The 23,752-nt window shown below is 38.7% G+C and overlaps 1 protein-coding gene across 1 annotated transcript; it reads right to left on the minus strand.

Moving 5' to 3' along the window:
- Positions 1 to 750: 750 nt before the first annotated feature.
- LOC147850235 (Zinc finger, C3HC4 type (RING finger) family protein) lies at positions 751 to 21,838 on the minus strand. Its single transcript, XM_087336358.1, has 13 exons — positions 21,398 to 21,838; positions 20,269 to 21,019; positions 13,284 to 19,186; positions 9,938 to 11,436; positions 9,574 to 9,861; positions 8,395 to 8,633; positions 7,699 to 7,970; positions 3,885 to 6,885; positions 3,671 to 3,803; positions 3,007 to 3,521; positions 2,032 to 2,931; positions 1,740 to 1,919; positions 751 to 1,164 (listed from the first exon to the last, which is right to left on the minus strand). Exons 1-13 carry the CDS (start codon positions 21,754 to 21,756, stop codon positions 967 to 969), a joined length of 14,238 nt encoding a protein of 4,745 aa, XP_087192484.1. The 5' UTR covers positions 21,757 to 21,838; the 3' UTR covers positions 751 to 966.
- Positions 21,839 to 23,752: the final 1,914 nt, after the last annotated feature.

The following is a 23,752-nucleotide window of genomic DNA, read 5'->3' on the forward strand; positions in this document are numbered from 1 at the left end:
AAGCCATTCAAGGTATATGGGAAATGCTCTGCATTGTAATTGGATCATGTAGTTGAGGTTAACACCATTGATAAATGTCTTTGCTGATAATTTGATAATGTACATGCAAGACACAGAAACACTATGAGAAAATGTCTTCCCTTGCAGCAACAAAAACTGATGCAACAGAGTACCTTAGTAAGACGTTAGCAGCTTGCACCCTCAAAAAGTACCTTTGACAATTTGATAATGTACATGCAAGACACAGAAACAATATGAGAAAATGCCTTCCCTTGCAGCAACAAAAACTGATGCAACAGAGTACCTTTGGTAAGACGTTAGCAGCTTGCACCCTCAAAAAGTACCTTTGAAGCAATTGCTTGAAGGAGAATCATGGAATCACTCGAAAGGAAACAATGTAAAATTGACATTCCAAAAGAAGTTATTATTGCGGAAACTTGCAAAACACAACATATTATGAACATTATGCATTTTACTTCATAATTCTTGGCTCAGCTAGGGTGCCAATAGCAATAGCATTATTAAATGAAAAAAACATTTCCCCTGCCCTTTATTTGACCAAACTGAAAAGGCAGATGAATCACCGAATTTTAAATTGTGGATCAACTTCTAAATTACATGCGTTTGTTCCTTCCGAATCATGACATTTAGCATGTGTAAATTCCATATCTAATATAAAACCCAGAAAATGGAACTTTCAAATGCATATAAACAGATACAGCCTGAAACTTGTCTTGCAGTACACAATCATAGAAACTTACAAAAGTTTTACTGATTTATCCGAAACTTATCCACAGATTTTGAGCTGGTATATTAGCAGTAGAGAAGACTCCACTAATGAAACAAATTATCCTTCATGTGGAAAAGCATGAAGAATTTATCATGGTAATTAATTTGGAAGTGATTTCACATTGTGGTTCTAATATACAGTAAAGTTTAATGTACAAAGGAGGACATTTTATAACATCATGGACGATATAGATGAACAGATTTAGTGACAAGTTTCCGGCAAAATGGGCACCTGGTAACTGCAGAAGAGCAATTCTGGCACAAAACATGGCCACAAGGTAATAATAAGCTACTAACTTCCAAGTTCAAACATACACGACAAATCCATGAGGCCCGGGCAGCCTCTGCTTCTTTTGCTGCCTGATCTGCTCTTTCCTGCCAATCGAAGACATTGAAAAAAAAACCAATAATTACAAGCGGATGTTTCTAGACGCTAGGGCAGCAGAAAGAAAGAAAGATATATTAACGTCTTTTAAGAGGCCAAAATGGCCTATAAGACCAAACAAAAGATTACATCTTAAGTGTTGTCTTGCCTTTCAGAAAAACAAATCAAATTAAAATAAGTATTACTCCAGAAATATAAGAGTATGTAAGAATTTTATTTTATTTAAAACAGATGAGGGAATTTGGTTTTCAGCACATGTGAGATTTTTAAAGAAAATATTTATTATTTGAAAGTATAAACCTTCAATAGAATGCTGTCAGTGACAACTGTGAGCTCTGTGATCTAAGTAGAAAAATGACTGATTACATATCAAATATACTGACCTTTCGAACAGACAATAAATTCTTGACAGGGAAAGACATCAATATTGAACGTCATGTTTATTCATATACAGTAAAATGACATTACGTTAATTCTATAATAAGCATTTGTTTTATCAATGATGATTACAACACACATTCATTAATTGAAACCAAAAACACTAATTGGTCAAGTATCAACAGACCTTTTCCAAAGATAAGGCTGAATGTGCAACTGCCAAATCCTCCTGAAGTACGAGGGCTCTATTAAGAAGAGCTTGTTGATCAAATCCCATGGGAAGTCCAACCGAAGCCATCATATCATTTACTGCCTGCACCACAGCTGCTGCTTGCACATTCGTTGGGAATCTTTTTAAGCTTCCATTCTACAATTGTGGAACAAATCAATCACAGAAAGAGAAGCAAACCTTTAACTTTAAGCATGTCAATTTCGTCCTAAACCAGTGCTACTAAAAATGTGGATAATGCATCACATACTAGGTTTTCATTGCGTGAACTTTCTGATGATTTCCCATCCAGAGAAGAGTAATCGCTTTGAGATGATGACAAAGATAGCTTAGTTTGTGAGGAATTTAGCTCCTTCCCAAATATTATATTTTTAAAAGCAAAGACATTTGATGATAGAAGATGTTGAAGCTGACCAGGACCAGTCTCCACTTGAATATAATATAATGCCTGCCCTGAGGGAGCACGAACATCCTCCTTCACTATACCATATCTCATCTTAGTATTAGGTGAATAATCTACACACCAGGCTACAATCTCTTCTGCATAGTACGGCCTCAAAGGATGGACTTGCACTAGCGAAGAGTCAAGTGTCGAAAGCTCATTTCCAGGAACTATGCCTTGATCATGTTCATGTCTGCCTCTCTGAATTTGAGGGTAGGTAGCTCTTATTCGCAATCTTTCAACTTCATTGCCTTCAGAACCAACTGGTCCACCAAATAAACTAGCAATTGGAAGGCACACAGGACTGTTGAGGATCTTGCTGACAATAACAGACAATACACCTAACCCAGACACATAATCTGGAGGTTCTGCCAACAGTACTTTTCCACATTTCTTATCTATATATTCATAAACCTTGTTCCCATCATTCCCGATACTCCTTTTTGTAATGTCAATATTTCCTTCTACTAAGATGAACCTAGTGTAAATATGCTGAACACATTGTAAATGGTCAGCTGCTAAACGAAGCTTTTCTTCTATCTCAAATCTCGTCCATGCCTTCAAGTGAGGCATTTCCTGTGAAAAGTCTTGGACCAAAACCCAGGTAGCCAGTTGGAAAGAGCTACTCTGTAGTCTTTCAACAATATCAGTTTTGGTTATACTGCCAAAATTGTCAGTGTATTCCAAAGGCAGAGCATCACTAACAATCTGCAATACCAGAAAGTCAAACAGTGTCAGTCCTCACAAGATAATTAAACACATACAAAATTATTTAGTTATTACCTCCTCAACAATGTCTGAAAGTTTCCTTATTCCAAGCAAGATGCAATTGTTCTCCTTTAGAAGAGGATGAGCAAACCGCAATCTTGAAGTGTCAATCTTCTCCACCATTCGACTTCCAGCTCCATCTATATATACACAAGAGTGTGCATGCACTAATCTCCCAGCATCATCAGGAACAATTGAACTTTCAGCCAGATGATTAGACTGCTTATATGTATCAACCTCACACAGAAAATCCAAGATTTTGAACACAGCACGTAGCTCATTTGGATTTAGACGTTGATATCCACAGGCATTTTGCATCTCAAACAGTAGTTTTTGCATCCTTGAAAACGTTGGAGACTCTTGCATTCCAAGGTCAGTGAGAAGCTGAACAAAAGGAAGGTAAGAACTTGGAAGCTGGAAGGCAAAAGGTGCAAGGTTCATTTCAAGTCGTACAAAAATCCTTTTTGCAGAGCAAAGACGGGTACCATTGGAGACAGGAATGAAGGAAATCTTCTGAAGAGAGTTCTTGTCTGAAACCAGTGTCAAAATTCTGTTATATTAAAATTTCAACGAATACGCATTTCATTTATGCACACAGATAGACATTTGTTATTGTGACCTATTAACCTCATATCAATAAGATCCAACCATTAGCTACAGTGAGAAGAAACATACTAACCAGAGCTGGAGACATTTCCCCAGTTTCTGTCCAAGTATCTAAGCACTTCCAAGAAAGCATACTCAACTGTAACTGTACCATGTGCAGAAGGCCATCTTGCCAAGATATCCTCTCCATCATCATGTGCTACAATCTACAATAAAACACTAATTGAATGCATTCTTCAACACAGATTTCTTTATGTTTCTAAATAAGAAATAGAAAGAAGTATGACCTCAAGATGCTTAAGAACAGTTTGAAATTGGGGAGGACTCTGCAAGTGTAGCAAGCGCCATGAAAATTCGGGGGGTACCAAGCTGTTATTAGTAAGTATAGGAGAGCATGTCCATGCTAGAGGCCAATCCTTCATCAGAACTACCTCTTTGTAGGAGGCAAGTACTTTTCTTCGAGTACTTCCATTTGCAATAGGAAGTCCCATTTCAGCAGGCACAAAAGCGATATCACTCAAAGGTTGAAAAAAACTGCTTCCATAAATTGATGCAAAATTTGCTAAAATAGATTCTACTACCCTGCATGCAATGAGGAACACATCTTCTGAAACATTTCCCTCACCGTGTAAGTTTTCAGATGCATTCACATGCCTCATACTCTCTCTTCCCATCTCTTCTACTTCCTTTGCAACTTCTAATAGAGCTTTTGCATCCAATGTGCATTGTAGCCCAGCTTTCCTGAGTATGTCAAGCCACTTATCAGCAGTGAATCTCTCAGATGGAAATTTGAACAATTTATTCCTGTAAACTTCCCTAAAAACTGGCACTTTTGGGTCTAGAAGTTCTTGAGGCTGAAAAAATGTGTTTGGCATGCCATTCTCACTTGTTACAAATTTTGTCATTGCCAAGGAAGTTATTAGACGTTCATCAAGCTGCAAAGTCTCCCAATTTGAGTATATATAAAGTAATATGTGTTCTTGATCTTGTGCACATGAACTATTAAAGAACGGGAGACAAAATTGTAGGAGTATTTCTATATTAGATAACTCTGGGATACCAAGAACTTTGTAGTAAGTCCCACCCATTTGAGGTGGAAAAAACACTAAACACCGCTCAGTCTTAGGTTGGAAAAAGGCTTCTGGTGTAACAGTATAATGCGATGATAAACCAATGGATGTATAAGACCCAAGAGTAGTCTTGTATATGGGTAGGGATCTCAAAAGTTCCAGGTCTGTAGTACTATAAGCAGAATCCATTGAGGAATTTGCATGAAACTCGAGTGCGAAAAGTGAAAATAAAGCATCACAATCCAAGGATCTCAAACTAGTTTCCGGTGCAATCGCATGCCCACATTGTTGCGCTCTCAACAACTTCGACCTAATAAGTTCTCCAAGGGTTTCTCCTTGGGAAGGAAGACAGCATTTGACAACTTCACAGTCTAGAAAACTCTGATCAAACACAGGAACATTGCACTGGTTAAGAAATGGAAACAACCAGGGATAATATTCCTGGACATACGAAAAATCCTTATCATAACCATTGAACATATCATGAAGATCATCATCGTGGTAAGACCTATCCTCAATAACTGCTGCCTCACTGTGTGCTACAACCTCGTGTGTTGATTGTGCCAGTCTGGGAGGAAAAAATATAAGATCCCGACTTTGTACTTTCACCAGTACCGTTGAATAACCTACAGCAGGAACTAAAGGCCACTGCTTAAAGAAAGAAAGATTTTCATCCGACACTTCTACATTCCTCCAAAACATCCTCAGCCACTCAGATTCCATGTTTCTTGATTCAGTATTATCCCATGGTATCCAAGCAGCTGAATTTATTCTAATTAGCCATTGTTTAGGCAAAACAAATGAGAGATTTTGAGATAGAAGCTGTGATGTGAACGGCTTTATCTGCAGTGTTTGCTGCACAGAATGATCTTTAAATACTTTAGAAAGAACGGGTCTATCTAGACAGGTTGCGTGAATAAATCGTGCAGCTATTGGCATCAAAAGCTTTTGATGTTCAATACTTCCAACCCATAATTCTGTCTTTCCCAATTTAACAATATCAGCAGTTGCAGTTGGACATGGCAATCCTTTAAGCTCAAGGACCCATCTTTCAAAGTTCATAGCCTCTGAGCTTCTTCCAGATGAACTGGACTCTGTAATCTTCCAGCTTGCATCGGTGGCTAGGTCTCCTACAACGCCCTTTCCAAGCTGCACCAGAGTTCTTCCGATGTTCGTAACAATATCCAATGCATCCCCTGTAGCAGCTGGATATCCAACAGATATTTTTTCCTTTAAAGATTTCACTTCTTGCCTAGAATGAACATGCACACTAGAACTTCCAGTTGCATTTCCTTCATGTATCAAAGAGGCAGTTGTAGAATTGCTAGTTCCCTTAAAATCTGCATCAATTAGACTTTCATAGTCTGAGCAACTATATTCAAGCAATTCAACATATCCTTCCACGACAGGAATCTTAGGTGCCTTTACTAACATGCGCAGAAGGTTTCTGACCATTGATGGTGTTATGACTTTAATGCCAACTCCAGCATCTTCTAGCTCTTTCACAAGTTGAGAAGGCACTGCGAAAACTTTGTAATGCTGTTTAAGAAACTCACAAACTGCATCTGGTGGGTAATGGTTCTTTTCTCCTGTTCTTGGACTTGAAAGAAACATTCCGTCCATTGCCTTAGCAAGCAACCCCCCATGTAATTTCCACAGGGGAAGTTCTGCAAGTCTCAGGAACATTGGTTTGATTAATAACTCCACTAGCCATTTTCTATCTGACGCCCCATTATTTGACTCTTCAGCTGAAGTTTGTAGCAGCTTTTCTGAGATAGGCCACAGAGAGTAAAATTGATCGCAGAGCATTTTCCATGTTCCTTTTGGTATCGCAGAGTTGAAAGGCTGAGAGCTCTTAGAGGAAGAGTCCGCCCGTACAAGCATAGCTTCACATAGGAGATGTATATATGATTCCTGCACACAAGACATCAGCTCTTGGTTCCATGCCATGTGTGGCAAGAATTTTATTTCTTGTACATCCGAAGTGGAAGATCCTTGCATTGCCAAATCATTCACATGGGAGCCTGGAAACAGGTGACGAAAACCATCATTGGAGACAATGAAGCAGCCTAGTATTGAAACTGGAAGCTTAGAGCTGAAGGACAATGGCAATGGGCACAAAATGCTGCTTTCAATGAGCATTGAAGGAATGGAGCCATTACGTGATACATGTGTTGCTATACCAGCAATTGGGCTCAGGTTATACGACAAAAATTTCCTGCCAAATATTCCACAGTTTAAATATAAATATTTCTTACTGCCCAGCATGGTATGAAAGCAAACAGAATAAAAAGTAAGACTGCTGAACTGGCTATGGATTTGATTCAGAAAACGGTTGGCTAAAATAGCAGCATGGTGGAATTGCATTTTACTCTTTTAACCTTTAGTTCAGAAACCATGATTCAAAAAACATTCCTGCCAAATATTCCACAGTTTAAATATAAATATTTCTTACAGCCAAGCATGGTATGAAAGCAAACAGAATAAAAAGTAAGACTGCTGAACTGGCTACGGATTTTATTCAGAAAACAGTTGGCTAAAATAGCAACATGGTGGAATTGCATTTTACTCTTTTAACCTTTCGTTCAGAAAACATGATTAAAAAAAAAGGGGGAAATATGCATTACCTACTCGCTGTGTTCATAACCCCTACATGATAATCAAGCTCCTCCTTCACAGAACTAATACAAGGACTCAGAGAAGAGCCCTACTAAAAATTTATGTAATTTTATATCGATAAATGGAATAATTTCAAATGTTTGCTTCACAATCAAACATTTCCGAATACAAGGGCATAGTACAGATACCTAGTCACCACATTTCCAAATATACATGATATAGGTTTACTGAAGGAATCTATAGGTTGTTTGTTGTCCATAGGCAGGAGAATAAACATAAAGGTACAATAACTTTATTTGCTGAAGGAATCTATAGGTTGTTTGTTATCCATAGGCAGGAGAAAAAACATAAAGTTCCAACATACCTTGCTTGACAAAGCATTAAGCATAGGTCTTTGGAGAGAAGAAATTACCTATCAAGTGCAATATTCTTTGTTTGACCACAACCAAAGCTTAAGACGACGATCCATTTATCTATTATGCAGTTGCCTTCTTCATTAATAAAAACATCGACAGTATTAATCTTTGTCATATTAGTTGAACCATTGAAAATTGTTGAAAGCTGAAATTTCTTTGAGCTCTTCCCTTGAAATGGATTACGGGAAACAACACATGCTGGGTCTACTTTAACTGAGAAATACTCTCTTGATTTCTCTTCACTGGCTTGCCATGTTAACAGATTCACCTGAGTAAGAAAGGTGTTAAAAACTCTTTCAAAATATCTAATGTGCAAAAATAAAGGTTACTAACATTCACCATAGATGCGTACAGATTTGTCTCAAGCAGTGTCATCTACAGGGACATATAATATCACCACTACACTCAATTCTAACTCTGGGATTGAACCATATAGTTTAGCCAAGTAATGACCAATCATGAGAGTCCGATAATTTCTAGGTGGGATCTACTCTTGAAGATCCGTACACTGGTATGTTCAGTCCAGGTAGCGGCGAAAATCTACATATAGCTCTATAAGAGAAGAATATAGTTATCCAAACCAATTAAAAAGGATGTTACCTATCCAGAAGATGTTTCAATTATACTATATGAAACACAAAGGAATATTCATGACAGCAATGCACACAAATGGAGAAGACCACGTATCTTACAGCTTCAACTGAATTCAAGAACAATAGTGCTGTGGATGCATGTTTGATGAAGTTCTTGAGCGTGTTCTCAACAGCAACTTCACTTGATTGACTTCTGAATATTGTTTTCGTGTCATCAGAAGATGATTTTATGGCTAATGGCATGCGCAATATAGTTGTGTTTGATTTTTTCCACGAGAGATTTTGATTAATGGAAAATGGAAGAAACTGATCAGCAAACCTTTGAGGTATATCAGTACCTGTAGATGTGAAAGAATACAAACAAAAATAAAAATTGAACCGTATAATGGAAAAAAAATAGCCCTACAAAAAAAACTAGGAACTTCAAAACATGAAACCATTTATCGTCTCTCAAACTTCTAGCAAGACCAATTCTTGTGTCATATTTTAAACACTCTCATTCACATAAATGTTTTCTGTTAGTGGTCTCATTGTATGTAGAGAAAATGGAAGTACTCTATGGTAGACAAACCAAGCAATAAAAATCACAGCATACAGGAAAAGTAAGTTAGAGAAAGAGACCACATGGCAATTCTGGTTTTTCCATATATAAAGCATTGTTTTACAAAAAAAAAAGACAAGAAAGTTTCAGCCAGATGTTCCCACACCTAGTTTCAGAGCCTGAAGTATGATAGTTTAGGCAATGCATTATTTGGAGGATATTATATTGTTGCCTTCTGAATGATAGCAACACATTCAATAGAATCTCTGGAGAGTGAATTTACTAGATAATACAGGAAAAAGATGGTTCATAGATGGTTCATAGATGGTGAAGCATGCATCTAAAATTTTCAAAGTTTGTGTTAGGTTAATGACATTAGGTTGGCTTTCTAGTCGTAGATGGTTTTTATAAACGATATCTAATGTGAACCTCCACAACAAGGGTAATAGCATGCTCTCACTTGACACTAGAAGACCATATGGAGGTAGTTGTCCCATAAATGGCCACAAATTTGGTAAAAAACATTTGCGTATGATCCATTTTTGTGAATGCATGCCAATATGTGTCAACTCAGCATTTCATTTTCAGCATTTCAGCTGTATCATGTTTCACCTATAATTTATTAATTTCATGTTCAGCCGTTTCACTGTTTCACATTTCAGTTGTTTCGTGTTTCACTTGGACTGGTCAATTTGAGAAATGCTCCATGCTATTGAATGTTTCACATTTGAACTTACCCTGGAATGTATATGCTTTTCCTTTTGGTGATTTCATTGATGAAGAATCTTTGCCATTGCTGAAAGATGGTGCCAAAATCTCACCGGAAGGGTCAAAAAGATACAAGCATTCACTAGATATCAGGAACAGAACATCTGCAATATTGTAGCAGCTTAACAGGCCTCCTCCATAATTGCTGTTTTGTCCCCTGCGACTCCATGATGGAGACATCTGCAAATTACAGACTTCCTCTGTAGTGAGATCTGCCCCCTCCAGTACTATTGTCAATGCAGCTCCTTGGAATTGACCTGAGAGTTGTGAAAAGAAAAAATGTAGCATTCACATTCTTAACAAAAAAAGCAGTTTAAATGCATTTGTACTCACCTAAATTTGGCTGAAGAATAGAAGTTTGTGGATGAGTTCGCTTGTCATATATAACATGTACAGTGTGCGCTTTGCATTTATCAGCAATCTCAAGAATATCAAATAATACAGACTCTCCTTCCCCGTAATTTGCAATAATGTGGGAGATGTCATTCAATGAGAGACAGGGCAAGTCCTTGGTCATCTCTTTATCCACAAATGATAAATAACGCAATGACTTTGCTCCAAGTCTATCTGCGAGATCATTCTGCACACTTGGATGAACAAAATGTTTCATTTCTGCAAGCCCTGGTATGCTCTTTGCAAGCCAGGGAGCGTCGTTGTAGACAAGATCTTTGGCAGGAACAAGGACCGAATTTGCATCTGGAACCAGAATTGTCCTTAATAAATTCTCATCCAGCATGCGTTTATTAGAAACCAAAAACTCATCGATGGCTTCCAGCAGTCGAACAACAAAATCTAGTAGCTCATTGCTTAATGATTGCCCCCTCATGTCCATTGACACACGTTTCAGTGCATAAACAAAGTCCATGACATCAAATGACTCCCTAACTCCCAATGCTAAAAGTAAACTTCTATTTCCAGATAGATCTGAAGGAACCATGTGCAAATATGGCTGAAAATGTGACGGTGAAACAAAAGCTGCCTGTTTAGGATCCACAAAACCATCTCCCACCCACACCCAAGGAGCACTTTCAAGCATACTCTGCAACCTCGGTATATCCTCTGAATTAAGAGAATCTTCAATAAGGCTGTAGATTGCTGAAATTTTGTTACCAATAATTTGGTTAAAGTTCATATGTTTATCTGTAACATGTGATTTTGAACATAGTAGAGCATGGTGCTCTGATAGGTTGATTAGCTGCATAGCGAGTATGCTTAAATTTGGCTTTTCTAGCCAACCAAGCTTAGACATCATAAGCATTGAGTTGAAATCACCATCAAGAATGCGCATGGTAGCAGACACATGCCACATCTGAGATTGTGGCCTAACAATCTTCGGAGGAACTACCAATTGTTTCAACCCCTTTGGCCATGGAAGTTCTGGAATTGGAGCATTAAGCAAAGCTGGACACCAACTGATGCCATTTAATTCAATCCAAAATGGAGTATTGTCACTAAAAATAAAGGCATCGTCAACTGATGCAGAATTTTCCAAATAATTTGAATCTTTGGAATCAATTATAATATCTTTTTCCAACGTAACAGTGGTTTCATCCAGCAGCATTCTATTGTCAGAAGCTTTCATCTCCATCTCAAGACCCAATTTGTCAATGTGAGCTAGTAAGCATTTCCCCATATCAAAGGCTCTCTGCTCATTTTCTACAGCCACAGTTGCAATAGAATTTGCACTGTCAATCAGATCTTTTAGGCCCAATGATGATTTCAGACCAAAATGAATCAGAGAATCCAGCAAAATATCCTCTGAAAATGTTTGTGCAGGAAAAAATCGTCCATCTAATAATGAATGTAATTCATGTATGCGAGGATCATACAAACTGCCAAAAATAGGAAGCCAATGTATTGGTTTAAACATGACAATAACTTATCAAGAAACCCAAACACAAACAATGAATGTTGGATTATTATTTTAATGCACTAATTATTTGCTAATCATTGTCAGGTATGCTGCGTACTGTATCAAGAGATATTGGCTACATTTTTAGCTAGTAAAGAATGCAGAATAACAAGTTGAAAACTGTGAATCTTATGTGAAAACCAAAGAACACAGGGTTGAACACATCCTCCGTGAAAAATGCAACAATGGATATATCAACAGACAACAAACATTCAGACAAGAGGGCATACATATGCTCCTCAAAATCTTTTTGACACAGCATGAAACTGATAAGCGTAATAATCGCCTAAGCATTCAATATGTGTCAGAAATAGGTTGGCATAATGGATCTGGAAGTGAGATACCCATATGATCCACAAATGGGTATATGCATTTGAAATAGGTGGACATCATAGAGCTGGTGTCGCACCATGAGTATAAGTGCATGTATCTCATGGGACACATTTCAGGAATGGGGATGAGACCAAATAGGCATCCCTGCTAGGGTCAGAGCAGACTCAAGAAAAACACACAATAGGGAATGGTTTAGCCCTGTGGCTATGGTGTACAAGCAAGCACACAAGTGTATATCACATGCATGGGAATTGGTACATTGTCAAACATTTTCCTTGAGGCAAACTACGACAAGCATTTTCCCTATGGTCTCACAAGCCAATTTGTCCTCTTAAAATATGTTAGCATATTTTTCTTTCTTTCATCCGAAGCAATCTTTAACCCCATCTTCACAGCACATTGAAGAACATATTCTTCTTTGACGCTATAGCATTTTGTTCCAAGTATAGCATGGCCTTCATGTTAAAGTTCTCCACCACCAATTACATATAACCAAAAAAAAGGTTAGTTGGATAATGTAATGGTCACTTTCGGATAAATGAGAGGCCCAAAATTAGATATTTCATCAACTTTTCTTCAACTCTCTTTATTTGACCAAAGTTTCTCTATCTATATGGCAATAAGGCAATACATGATTGTTAACTTCCATCATTTCCAATGCAGAACATTGTGGAATCTATTCTTATAGACATGATTGTTGGATTGCTTTATAAAACTAATGCTACAATCTCTTAAAGTTTCACTTTCATTGGTTTTGATGCACTGATGGAACTACAGTTAACCCAGAACAAGTCATTCTCATCACTTGCAACCATTCTCCTTGCAGAAGTTCTTTTGCCTATTTGATTGCATGGACAACACTCTGCAATCACTAGATTTCTGTTCATTTTCCTCTTTGGCACAAAAATAGGGGTTATGATGACTGTATGTAAAGTTCATTAGAATCATTGTGTGGCCTGATTTTGAACCTAGCAACCTAGAAAACTCTAAAACGCAACCCAGAAAAAAACAGTTCCCAAAAGGGTTCAACCGTAAAAGAACAATTGGCAGAGGGTGAGGAGGGGCAGCTTAGAGGACCCATCAGAACTACATCTGGGCAAAAACAGATGCAATCATTTATCACAGATCAGATTTTTTGGATATACAAACATCATGGATGTTATACAACCATAATCCCTAGAGATCGATGCACTTACCAGACTCATATCCAACCTCAAAAGTTTAGTATACTGAAGGGCATATTTATGCAAATTGCTTTAATTGCTTTTGGTCAGAATTGTCATTGACCATATTGGTCATTGCAATGATTTTTGAGGGTTTTCAACTTTTATAATCGTATTATAATTGCAGTAATTCAAATAAAATATGACAAAAACAGAGAAGTATTTGTATTGTGTGTGTGTATGTGTGTGTTAGAATGCAAGGGACACATACTCTTTAGGTGCTTTCAATCTGCTGTCTGCATTCGGAATTATTGGCGCCTCAGATAGAATGCTTTTCAACGATGGAACTTCATTTTCCATGGGAAGGAAATTCTTAATTAAATTTAAAATTATCCTTTCATGCACAACCAGAGGAATTTTGTGCAAGTTCTTGAATGCAAAATGTTCATAATATTCTTGTTTTCCTATTTTCTTAACACCTAGAAACTCTGTGAGAATGCTTTCTTCCTTTTCTGACTCTGGCTGAACGAAGTCGTTGCCGAGGAGCTCTACATCTACATCATTCGGTGGTAAGATGAGAACATTATCAGATAAATTGACAAAAGAAGATTTTCTGAAGGACTTGAAGATTGAGAGATGCTTTAAAATTTCAATATGAACATCTTGTAAACAGCCATTTGCAAACCACTTTTTCTGAAGAAGAAAGCCCCTGAGTTCTTGCATTTCCATTCCTGTGATATCTTTTAATATTTTTGGCACATTTTTTAAACCACCAGCTGCTGAAAGGAAAGTCTCTAGAAGACCAGAAGCAGTTGCATCATGAACATACTCTCCCAACTGAGCATGTTCAATAATAAAGGATGAGCTAAGAATAAAACAATTAGCTTTTTGAAGCACGTTGACTAGGTTCTCACTCCATCTGTCACCCACTATTATACTTGAATCTTTAGTTAACTGAAATAAATGGTTCTCATCTGAGGTGGGGAGAAGAGGCCAACCTAAAAACAGAGATAAATCAGCTGAATTTATATTAAAGAAACTCCATAACAGGTCCATCCATTCTCGAGTAGGATGCACATTTTGGGCAGCATTCCAGTTAACTAGATGTTTTCCATGCCAATCTGAAGGAAGAATGGTGGGAAGAAGATCTCTTAACAGGATGGCAGAGAGAGGATAAATGTTTATGCTACCAATTTTGGCGATATCATGCAGATCCTTTAATAGATCAGGCTCAATTGTTGGATCCACAATTCTGTCTAATAATTTGTCTTTTAATAGCTTGAATCCAATTTCATCTGCAACAAAAATCTTCTCTGCTGTTCTGGATCCAGAGAAAGTTCCAAACTTTCCATTTGCAAGAGGGACCAGAGGCAATCCCTCCAGTTTTTCCACAGCTTCAGTCTTTTCAATGTCACTTAAACAGTATTTCAAAGCTGCAAGCATGGCGGTCCGATTGTTCAAAGCATGATTTCTCCTGGCCAAAGAGTTTCTCAACATCTGCGGTCGCATGAATCTTAACGATGGACAATTCTCCTCGAATTTTGATACTACAGATTTCGGTGCATTGATTATAGTTAATCCTGCATCAGCTAGTGCATGTCCAAGTTCAACAGCTTGCAAATAAGAGTAATCTGGAAAAACTGCTTTCTTTGGTGATATCCAGAGACCACCTCTTGCAGTAGTATAAAGAAGTGGAATATCCATTTCCACCGCTGACAAATAAACATTGTGCAAAAGGATGTTCCAAGGCTCAGGAGGTGAGCCTGTTGGCCAGAGTGAGAAATACTCCTCATATGGACCTAGCTCACAAGCCATTTTGGCAAGCAGATGAACATATGCACAAGAAGACACCTCTTTTAGGAGACAGCAGTTCCATTCAGAACGTAACTTACCTCCACCAGCCATATCATCACCATACCAAATATCTCTACGATTGGATGAGAGCTCAAAGTAAGCATTCACGTGAACTGGAAGACCCGTTTTGACAGGTAATGGTAGAAAACAAAAGGCACGCCCCTCCAATGATACACATTTCCCACCATAAACATCAGCACGCCTCAAGTTATTATCCATGTTAGCTTCATATTCTTCTCCTATTTTTGCGGCCACACCTGCCCATGGAACAAAACCATGTGTCTGATTTTCTTTTTTTGCAGCCATTTCTATGGCATGTTTTCCTCCAAGGTATTCACTAACCATCCAACGCTGGGAAAACTCTTTTTCAAATTCGTGTCTGGTGATACTAATCAGTTGGCAATCAGACGGTAACATTTTGTCTGGTGTATTTTGCAGTCGTTTGTAAAATTCATCTTTATCTTTCGCCTGAGTCTTAAGGCCACTAACAAATTTATATACTGATTGATCATGTGAACCATCTCTCTCAACTCGATAGATCATTTTCATGTCTTTATCCATCCCTTCACGGAAATACAAATTTATGCAAGTAACATTGTGCAAAAACAAAAGCACCTCAGAAGCAATATTCTGGAAATTCTTGAACAAGTTTAACACCATGTCAGGACTGTAGGCAGTCTGCTTGATCTGACTATAAGCTGCAGTTATATTATTTCTGAGAGGGAATCGAAAAAGTGTGCCATTGTAATTGTGTTGTAAGTCACACCCAAATAGGAAATATGGATAAAATTGATCAGGGAACTGCAAGGCTATGCCTTTACCTACAAACTTTATTTTCAAACCAGGATGAGATGGTGATATTCCTGGCAGATGACTGGCATGCGGATCGAATATCACAAAATTATCCCCAGATACAAAACTGGGCACATCTGTAAAATGGTAGACAGAATTAAAACCAAGCCCAAAACGACCAACAGAATGAGGTTTCTCAAGCTTGCTGTCTTGTCCAATCCTTGAAATAGCATGCAAATCCTTTGACGAGAAGACAGAGTTATTGTAACAGTACAAAGCTGGACCCTGCCACTCTGACATTTTAGGAGAAAGTATAGATGAGGCCCCATACTGGCTTTGATCAAGAAGAAAGCTGACTTCTGAAGCACCAGCATCATCTGAATTCTGTAAAAGCTCGCACAGAATTCCTGGACCATCAGCATACATATCCACAATGTGTTTCAGTCTAGTTGTCAATGCTTCATGTTGACCAAATGCTTCAGCTGATCCATGCAAAGTCATGTTCATAGAATCAGCACTTTCTGCAAGAAGTAATCTGCGCAATGATTTGACACCAAGCCTTTCTGCAACATCATTAGATATATTTGCATGCACAAATTTTGGCATGATCAAGTTACTGAACACTCCATTGAGAGAGACGGTTCCAGGTTCTGAATCACCTAAAAGCCAGGGAGCATCACCATAAGCAAGTTCTGAAGCTGATACAAGGATACCACGCACATCTGGAAGGAAAATTTCGCCACTAAAAGTTGAATCTGCTAAATGCTGGAGAATCCAAATGGTTGTTTTTAATTCATGAGAATCTAGGGGCATACCACCCTTTTGTTTGGAGATTTTTGACAAGATAGAGACAAAGTCTTGAATTGTTAAAGACTCCTTCACACCCAACTCTACCAGAAGTTCTTTAAAGACAGCAACATCTGCTGGTATGACCCACAAGTATGGAGCAAGATGAAGTGGCCCATCCAAAACAACATCCTGTACAGTCACAAATCTATCACCAACCCAGACCCACTGACATCCCTCTAAAATGGTCTTAACAACATCAAGGTCTTCAGTACCAATCTTTTCAGTCAAAATTGTGTACATTTTGGGAATGATGGTTGCAAGAGCTTGCTTTAATCCCTTACTCTCAGCATTCATTGTGTTCTTACCCAGTTCAAGAAGCTGTGCTGCAATTATATTTCCCCCTAATGGTTCAGTCCAGCCCAATTTCTGTGATAAAAATGTAGAACGGCAGTCCCCATTCAAAATGCGCATGCTGGCTGAGGCCAACCACAAATCTGAGGGTAGACGCACCAATCTTGGAGGAGCAACTGAAGTCGTTACTAATGGCCAAGGTAGGCCGGGATGAGTTGGTTTCACCAAAACAGGGCACCAACAAATGGAACACAACTCATTCCAGAACTTTTTGGAAATGTTTGTGTCAGACCTCTGATTCTGAAAGAAGTCAGACACTTTGAGAAACATGTTGATTCCATCACCTATAGTCGTTGGAAATAGTTTTGCTGCATTGTTCTCCAAATATGTTAAGAGTAAAAATCCACGAATGTTGGCTTCATCAGGGATTTGTTCCTGCAACATCTCAACCTGACGAGCACTTCGAAGAACAGTCTCAGGTGAAACCACTGTCTGCAGGCCGAGGGTTTGCAATGCATCGAGAATCTCGTCACTTCTAAATTCTTCTGATGGAAATGATTCTTCTTTATCCAGAAGAGATTTAAACTCCTCTATGCGAGGATCATATAGATTTTTTGGAAATTGAAGGTCACCATTTGATGTTGGAATAAAAGCTAGGTTCCTCAAAAGGTCTTTGAGAGAGGAATCTTGCAAGCACAAAAGAGGAAGTTCCTTCAAAATAGTTTTCATGGATTTGTTTCTAATATCTGACTTTAGCTCCCCAATCCGATTGATTACCCTGAATCTGAAAAAAGTGGCTCTTTTCATCTTTTCTACATTCAGAATCCTGGCTAGTATTTCAATTTCTTCAGTGGATTGAGTATAAAGAAAGTATTCTCCAATCAGAGATTCATCAACATTAGAGGGTGGAATAAACCACTTCCTGCTAACAAGGTCAACAAATGTTTTATCATTGCAACCAGACGGATCAAATAATTCAAAAATCGGCAGACTTTTAAGAATCTGCAAATTATTTTCTCGTAAGTGATGGCTTTCTCTGTACCACTTCATATCAAGAAAAAAATCATGAAGTTCAGACCTTTGCTTATTGCTGATATTTGAAAACATTTTATCATATGTATGACCTGAATAAACAGACAAAGATGAAATTGCCTCCAAGATGCCTTGTAGATTTGGCAAATGTACACAGTTTGGCAAGAATTCATGATTAATTTGAAGATCAGATCTCATAACACGGCAGCCAACTTCAACCAGAATCTTTTCTAAGGTTTGTGGCAAATTTCCATCACTTTTTACAATCCCCAAACTTTTTTTCGCTCTGCACATAAAGCCGCCAATGGTTGGAATAATGGGCCAATCATCAAATAAAGAAAATTCTGCAAAAGAATCTCTTAAATAATCCCAAAAAGTAGCCATCCAAACCTCCCTTGGATGAGCCTCAATAATTCCTGGCAACCACTTTACTTCATCCTGACCTTTCCATTCTACAGGTAGAATCTCAACTAGAAGCATCAGAAAGTCGGTATTACTCAAGAATTTTATGTTTGTACTGGAGACATCAGCAATCTGAGATAGCCTTTGGAAGAGGACAGGGGGGATTTTTCGCTCAATGAGCCTACTTTTAACCTTGTCCAGCAGGTAATGCTGTTTCTCAGAGCAAATAAAGTAAGATACCTTCGCACTTTTGTCTCCAAATACTCCATATCTTCCATTTGATAAGGGAATGAGCGCCAATTCAGAGAGACTGGCCAATGCTTCGCTATCAATAACATCACCGAGGCAATAGTCCAATAAATTGAATCCCAAATCCTGGGTTAAATGAAGACAATTGATGTCGACCTTTTGGAGGTATTGCCTTAGAAAACTTGGAGAAACCATTCTGAAGGTGTGGTTATCAGATATCATATCGAGTAAAGCCTTCGGAAGGCGCACAATTGGAAGCCCCACAGCAATAAGTGCAGAAGCTAAATCTTCCGAGTTCTGAGTATCTTCATCATGGATGACTGCTTGTGAAGGTGTAATCCATTTTCCCCCATCAAGATGTGAGTAGAGAAGAGGATATTCTGATATGCAATTGTATAATTGTGCCACCATACCCTGCCATGGCTCCATAAAAGTTCCAGTAGGCCAAAACGAGTAGCAAGCTCGATACACCTCAGGAGCACTTGAAAGCAGATGGCAATAAGCTGATGTCACAACATCATTTAAAAGAAGAGTATTCCAATCAGATCGTATCTTTCCCATCCCTTCCATATCACTTCCATGCCAAATATCCCTACGGTTGGAAGAGAGCTCAAAAAACCCATTGACATGCACTGGGAGATTAGTTTTAACAGGAAGAGGAAGAAAGCAGAAGGCCCTTCCATCATTGAAATGTAGATCTTCAACCTAAACATGAGAAAACCAGCTACTGGAACATAAGTTAGTGACTCAAAAACAAACTGTTAAAGATTAAACACATTAATGGAGGAACATATTGCACATCTACAAAATTTCCATACCAAAAAGACAGACAAAAATAATTGCAAAGAATGCATAGACCCTCATAAAATTTGTGTAAGTAAAATTTGACAGGCCCCTTAATAAGGTTATGAACACTTGAGATTTTCCTCACCAACGATATGAAATGGTGTGAATTACATCACACTTAATATAGATAAAAAGAAAATTTATAAGAGACTGATGTAGCCTGCGTTAATTGCTATTTTTTCAGCCATAGGAATCGTACACCACATATTTCTTCTTAATAGGTGCTGCCAATCAATTTGTGTTGTATGATACGACTATGGACACGTCCATTGCTTCACAGTATTGATTTGCTACATTGGTATAGTTCTGAGGACAAGAGCATTTTCAGCTGATTCATTATTGGTAGAAAGTTTACAGGTTTTGCTGCTATTAGAAATTCTGAATTGGTGTCTCGACGTGCAAATCAGCTCCAATAAAAAGTTTGATCTGTCTGCCAGAAGCTAGTTCTTCAAACTGTATATTAATATTATAGAATTTTTTGTCACTGAGGTTAACAGATACTCATATGCAGGCGTGAAGCTTTGGGGAAAACAATATTGGTATGTCAGACAGTTTCTTGCTCAAGGATTGAGTGCTATATTTGTGTTTTTTTATTGCTGTTGATCACACTGCAAGCATGAACTGCTGATTAGTTAAAACTGCCTACATCTGTCATATACATGGGAATAACATCTCATAGAAAAGCCCTGTTGTGAAACCAAAAAATTATAAGTATAAATCTCGAGCTGCCATAAGACCGAGACCTATAGAAATGAGGCCTATGCACCCGCCACAGATGAATCATCATCAAATCAAGGAAAATTGGAGAAATGTAAAGAGCTTATTATAATAATCGAGGTTTCAACATAGGCATGATAAACTAGAAACTAAGATTACACGGAAAACTAAAAGTTCAGCTTATCAAGTAAAGGAAACCAAAGAAGCAAAACTGAACTTTATACCTCTGTATTATTTTCTGAGACTTTTGCAGCCACTGCGGCCCAAGGTAGCAAGCAAACACCATGTCTTTTTGCAACAGATGATGACATCATCCCAATCTTGCTTGTTGATGCCTCCAAACATTGAACAATCAAAAAAGATTCGAGTTTTACTTCCACTTGTGCTGCTTTTGCATATCTCTTAGTTTCAAAATGTAATGTGAAGGAGTCCATGTGCTTTGGGATTGAAGAAATACCACTCCAAGCAGAAGTCCAAGCACCTGAAAGCCTTTTCAAGGCATCTCGATGCTGCTTCCTCCCAGCATTAGACGATTTCAATGAGCATGAATGCATCAAATCAGGACTGTTCGAGTCCGGTTTCCAATCATATATATTTATCATTTCCATATTCTTTAGGAATAGCATACATGAACTTGATTCCAAATGAATCTCATCAAGCAAGTGCATAATATCATCTTCAGAGTAGTATTGCTTTGAGAGTTGGCTTTCAGTAGCCTGACTGGCAGTCCGCAATGGAAGTCGGAATATAGTGCCGTTATAAGCAGTCTTCATGTCACAGCCAAAAACACAATATGGCTGGAATTGGTCTTTGTAATGAGTTAGGACATCTGCAGTAACAAAATCAATACGTTTTCCAGGATTGACTGCTGAAATATTTGGAAGGAACTTGCAATGAGGATCGAAGAAAACAATATAGCTGCCACTGACAAATGAGGGCAAATCCGACAGGTGGTATACTGAGTTGAATCCAACACTGAAAATCACAGATGCCACCAAAATTTAAAGTTATCATTGTCTGGGATGGGTGAAATGATTCAACACCTTGTTTCTTTCCATCAAAATCAGAGTCATGAATCCTCACAATGAGGATCTGAAAATCTATTGCAATTTGTGCCCTCCAAATCAACAACTTACCAATTGAAAACCAAAATGCAATTCTACCTCTGAACCATGCAAGGAGAAACATGAAAAAGCTATTCCACTCTATGTTCTTCAAAACAGGATCCTTAAACACATTAATTATCTACACTTGATAATGCCCATATGGATCAAAATAATTCAAAAAATAACGCACATAAATAGTAATGCTTCCAAATGTGAACCTAAAAAAGATAATCCATTTTTTACGCACCCAAACCGACCGGTTTTCCAAGGCTCCCCTTGCTTCTGGCTGCCACCCAGCTTCGAGATACTCTCAAAATCCTGAATAGAGAATTGCGCATTGTTGTAGGCCAAGAGAGCAGGCCCTTGAAAAGCCGACAGACCTTTGAAGAGAAGCGAATCTTTCCCATGTCTTCTCCGATCCAGACAGAAGCAAATCTGTGTGGCTCCCGCATCATCTGCGTTCTGGATGAGTTCTTTGAGCAAGGTGGTGCCTTCAGGGTAGTTAGCAAGGATCTCCCTGATCCTCCTGGTCAAATCAACGCTCTGTCCGAAATCCTCTGCTATGGTGTCGAGCAGGGGATGGGGATGGGCTCCTGAGGCGGCCATGGCTGGCGCTTGGTCGATCTCTGCTGTCTGTCGCTCTGCATCTCTCGTCGTCTTCAACGTGAAGCCATGGAATCCAAATCGAAGTCGGCGTATGGTCTGTGGTCAGCCGGTCATTCCTTCGGACGCCCGAAAGAAGAAAAGTCTGAGAGACCATGACGACCATGACCATGTCAAGGAATTGGAGCTGCCGGAGAAGAGTCCGGAGACCCCGCCCCGCCTGCCCCCTCTGTCCATGTCCCAGGCTCGCGTTCTCCAGAGGCCTGCATTCGCACCCGAGCCGGCGTCCATTGCATGCAAACAGCTTGGGTAGTCGGCCGGTCATTCCAACACCAGGAGAAGAAGAAGAATAGTCTCCAGAGAGTTGAGACCATGTCAAGGAGTTGGCGTTGCCAGATACGAGTCCAGAGACCACCCTCTCCAGGTTTGAATTCTTCTAGAGGCTTGCATTCGCACTCGAGCCCGTGTCCATTCCAATGCAACAGGTAGGCAGTCGACCGGCCATTCCAACACCAAGAGAAGAATAGTCTGAGAGACCATGTCGAGCAATTGGAGTCGTCTGAAGACCACTTCTCCAGACTTGCATTTTCTAAAGGCCTACATTTGCACCAAGTCGGTGGCCATTGCATGCAGAGGTGGAATGACCCTCGAGACATCAGGCGACACATGTTTCTACGGTTCGCACACCCCTATAGATCAGAACGACAAGTTCAGGATGCGCGCAGATTTGTGGTTTAATGCCTCGTTGGGTGCTGATATAATATATGTGATTGACACCATTGTAGATGATGCATGGGGAACTTTGCTAGAAGCTACAAAAAAAAAAAAAATAATAATCAACTGGAAAGTCCTCTTATATTGGTAGGATGCATGACATCCAATAAATTACCGCGAGGCATGGAGCATGGACAAGCTTCTAGAACTAACTACAACATGTGAGATATTTAATAACCCTCATAAGAACGGTAGCCAAGACCTAGTGATTGAATGTAGAAACACCCTTGACAGAGAGAATCACTCACACAAATTTCGCACATGCGCTTTCTCTTTTGCTTGAACAAATTGTTGAGTAAGTTCCCATGTTCTTCTCTTTCTCTGAATGAGTCTTCTATACTCGTGCAAATGCTTTTAGTAATTTCCTTATCCTTGACTACATCCAAACTCAAACCATTTGTTCTTTAAACTAAATTTCGTGGTGCTTTTGTAAGGTATGTGCTTTGGCCGAAAAGCATTTGTTTGTGCATGAGAAAACAATTTCCTTCAAAACTTTCCAGTTGCATTCTAGCCATCACATTCCCATTATTGTCATTTGTAACATATCTTGGACCATCATGGAATACATGGGTGATTGTTTAAGGTTTATGTTCAAAAAAAATTTATCATCTTCATTAACCTTCTTGCACGCAAGCATTTTTCATACATTTGAGGTCATTGCATAAAGTGCTACTCGTATTATGTATATATTGAGAGAAAGAGAGAACACAATATTCACCAATATATTGTATTAAACAAATCGGTGGATGGTTATATAATGAATCTACATGCAATATCGAGAGTATTGATAAACATTAGTCAAGGGTAACCAACACTTTTTTCAAAGGGGGGCTTGGTTTTTATAAGACTTCTATGCAAATACGTGTAGAACTTGTGATCAATCTAGCTAGTAGCAATAATGGGAACATGGGCAGGGTATCTAAGGTAACCACATTATTCAATGCAAAGGCATCCAACATTCATAAGATCAATGATGGACTTAAGCACACACAAGGAGCATGGATGAGCTTGTTATAGATTATGTTCCTTGGTCTTTCATGTACACAAAGCTACGAGTATACCTATATTTTTAGGGATGTTAGGTGGTTGTCTTTGATTTGGTAATCAAATTCGCTCATTTAGTCGAGGAAACAAATCCTAACCATATGTCGAGAGATTTGCTCTTAATGTATGCAAGTGAAGGTTTCTATATGTTAGTTTACATTGCCTTCACCTAGGTTGAAAT

The sequence above is a fragment of the Azolla caroliniana genome, unplaced genomic scaffold (assembly GCF_043228905.1).
Source record: "Azolla caroliniana isolate FFs.n. ecotype wild unplaced genomic scaffold, voAzoCaro1.0.p SCAF_21, whole genome shotgun sequence".
NCBI lineage: Eukaryota > Viridiplantae > Streptophyta > Polypodiopsida > Salviniales > Salviniaceae > Azolla > Azolla caroliniana.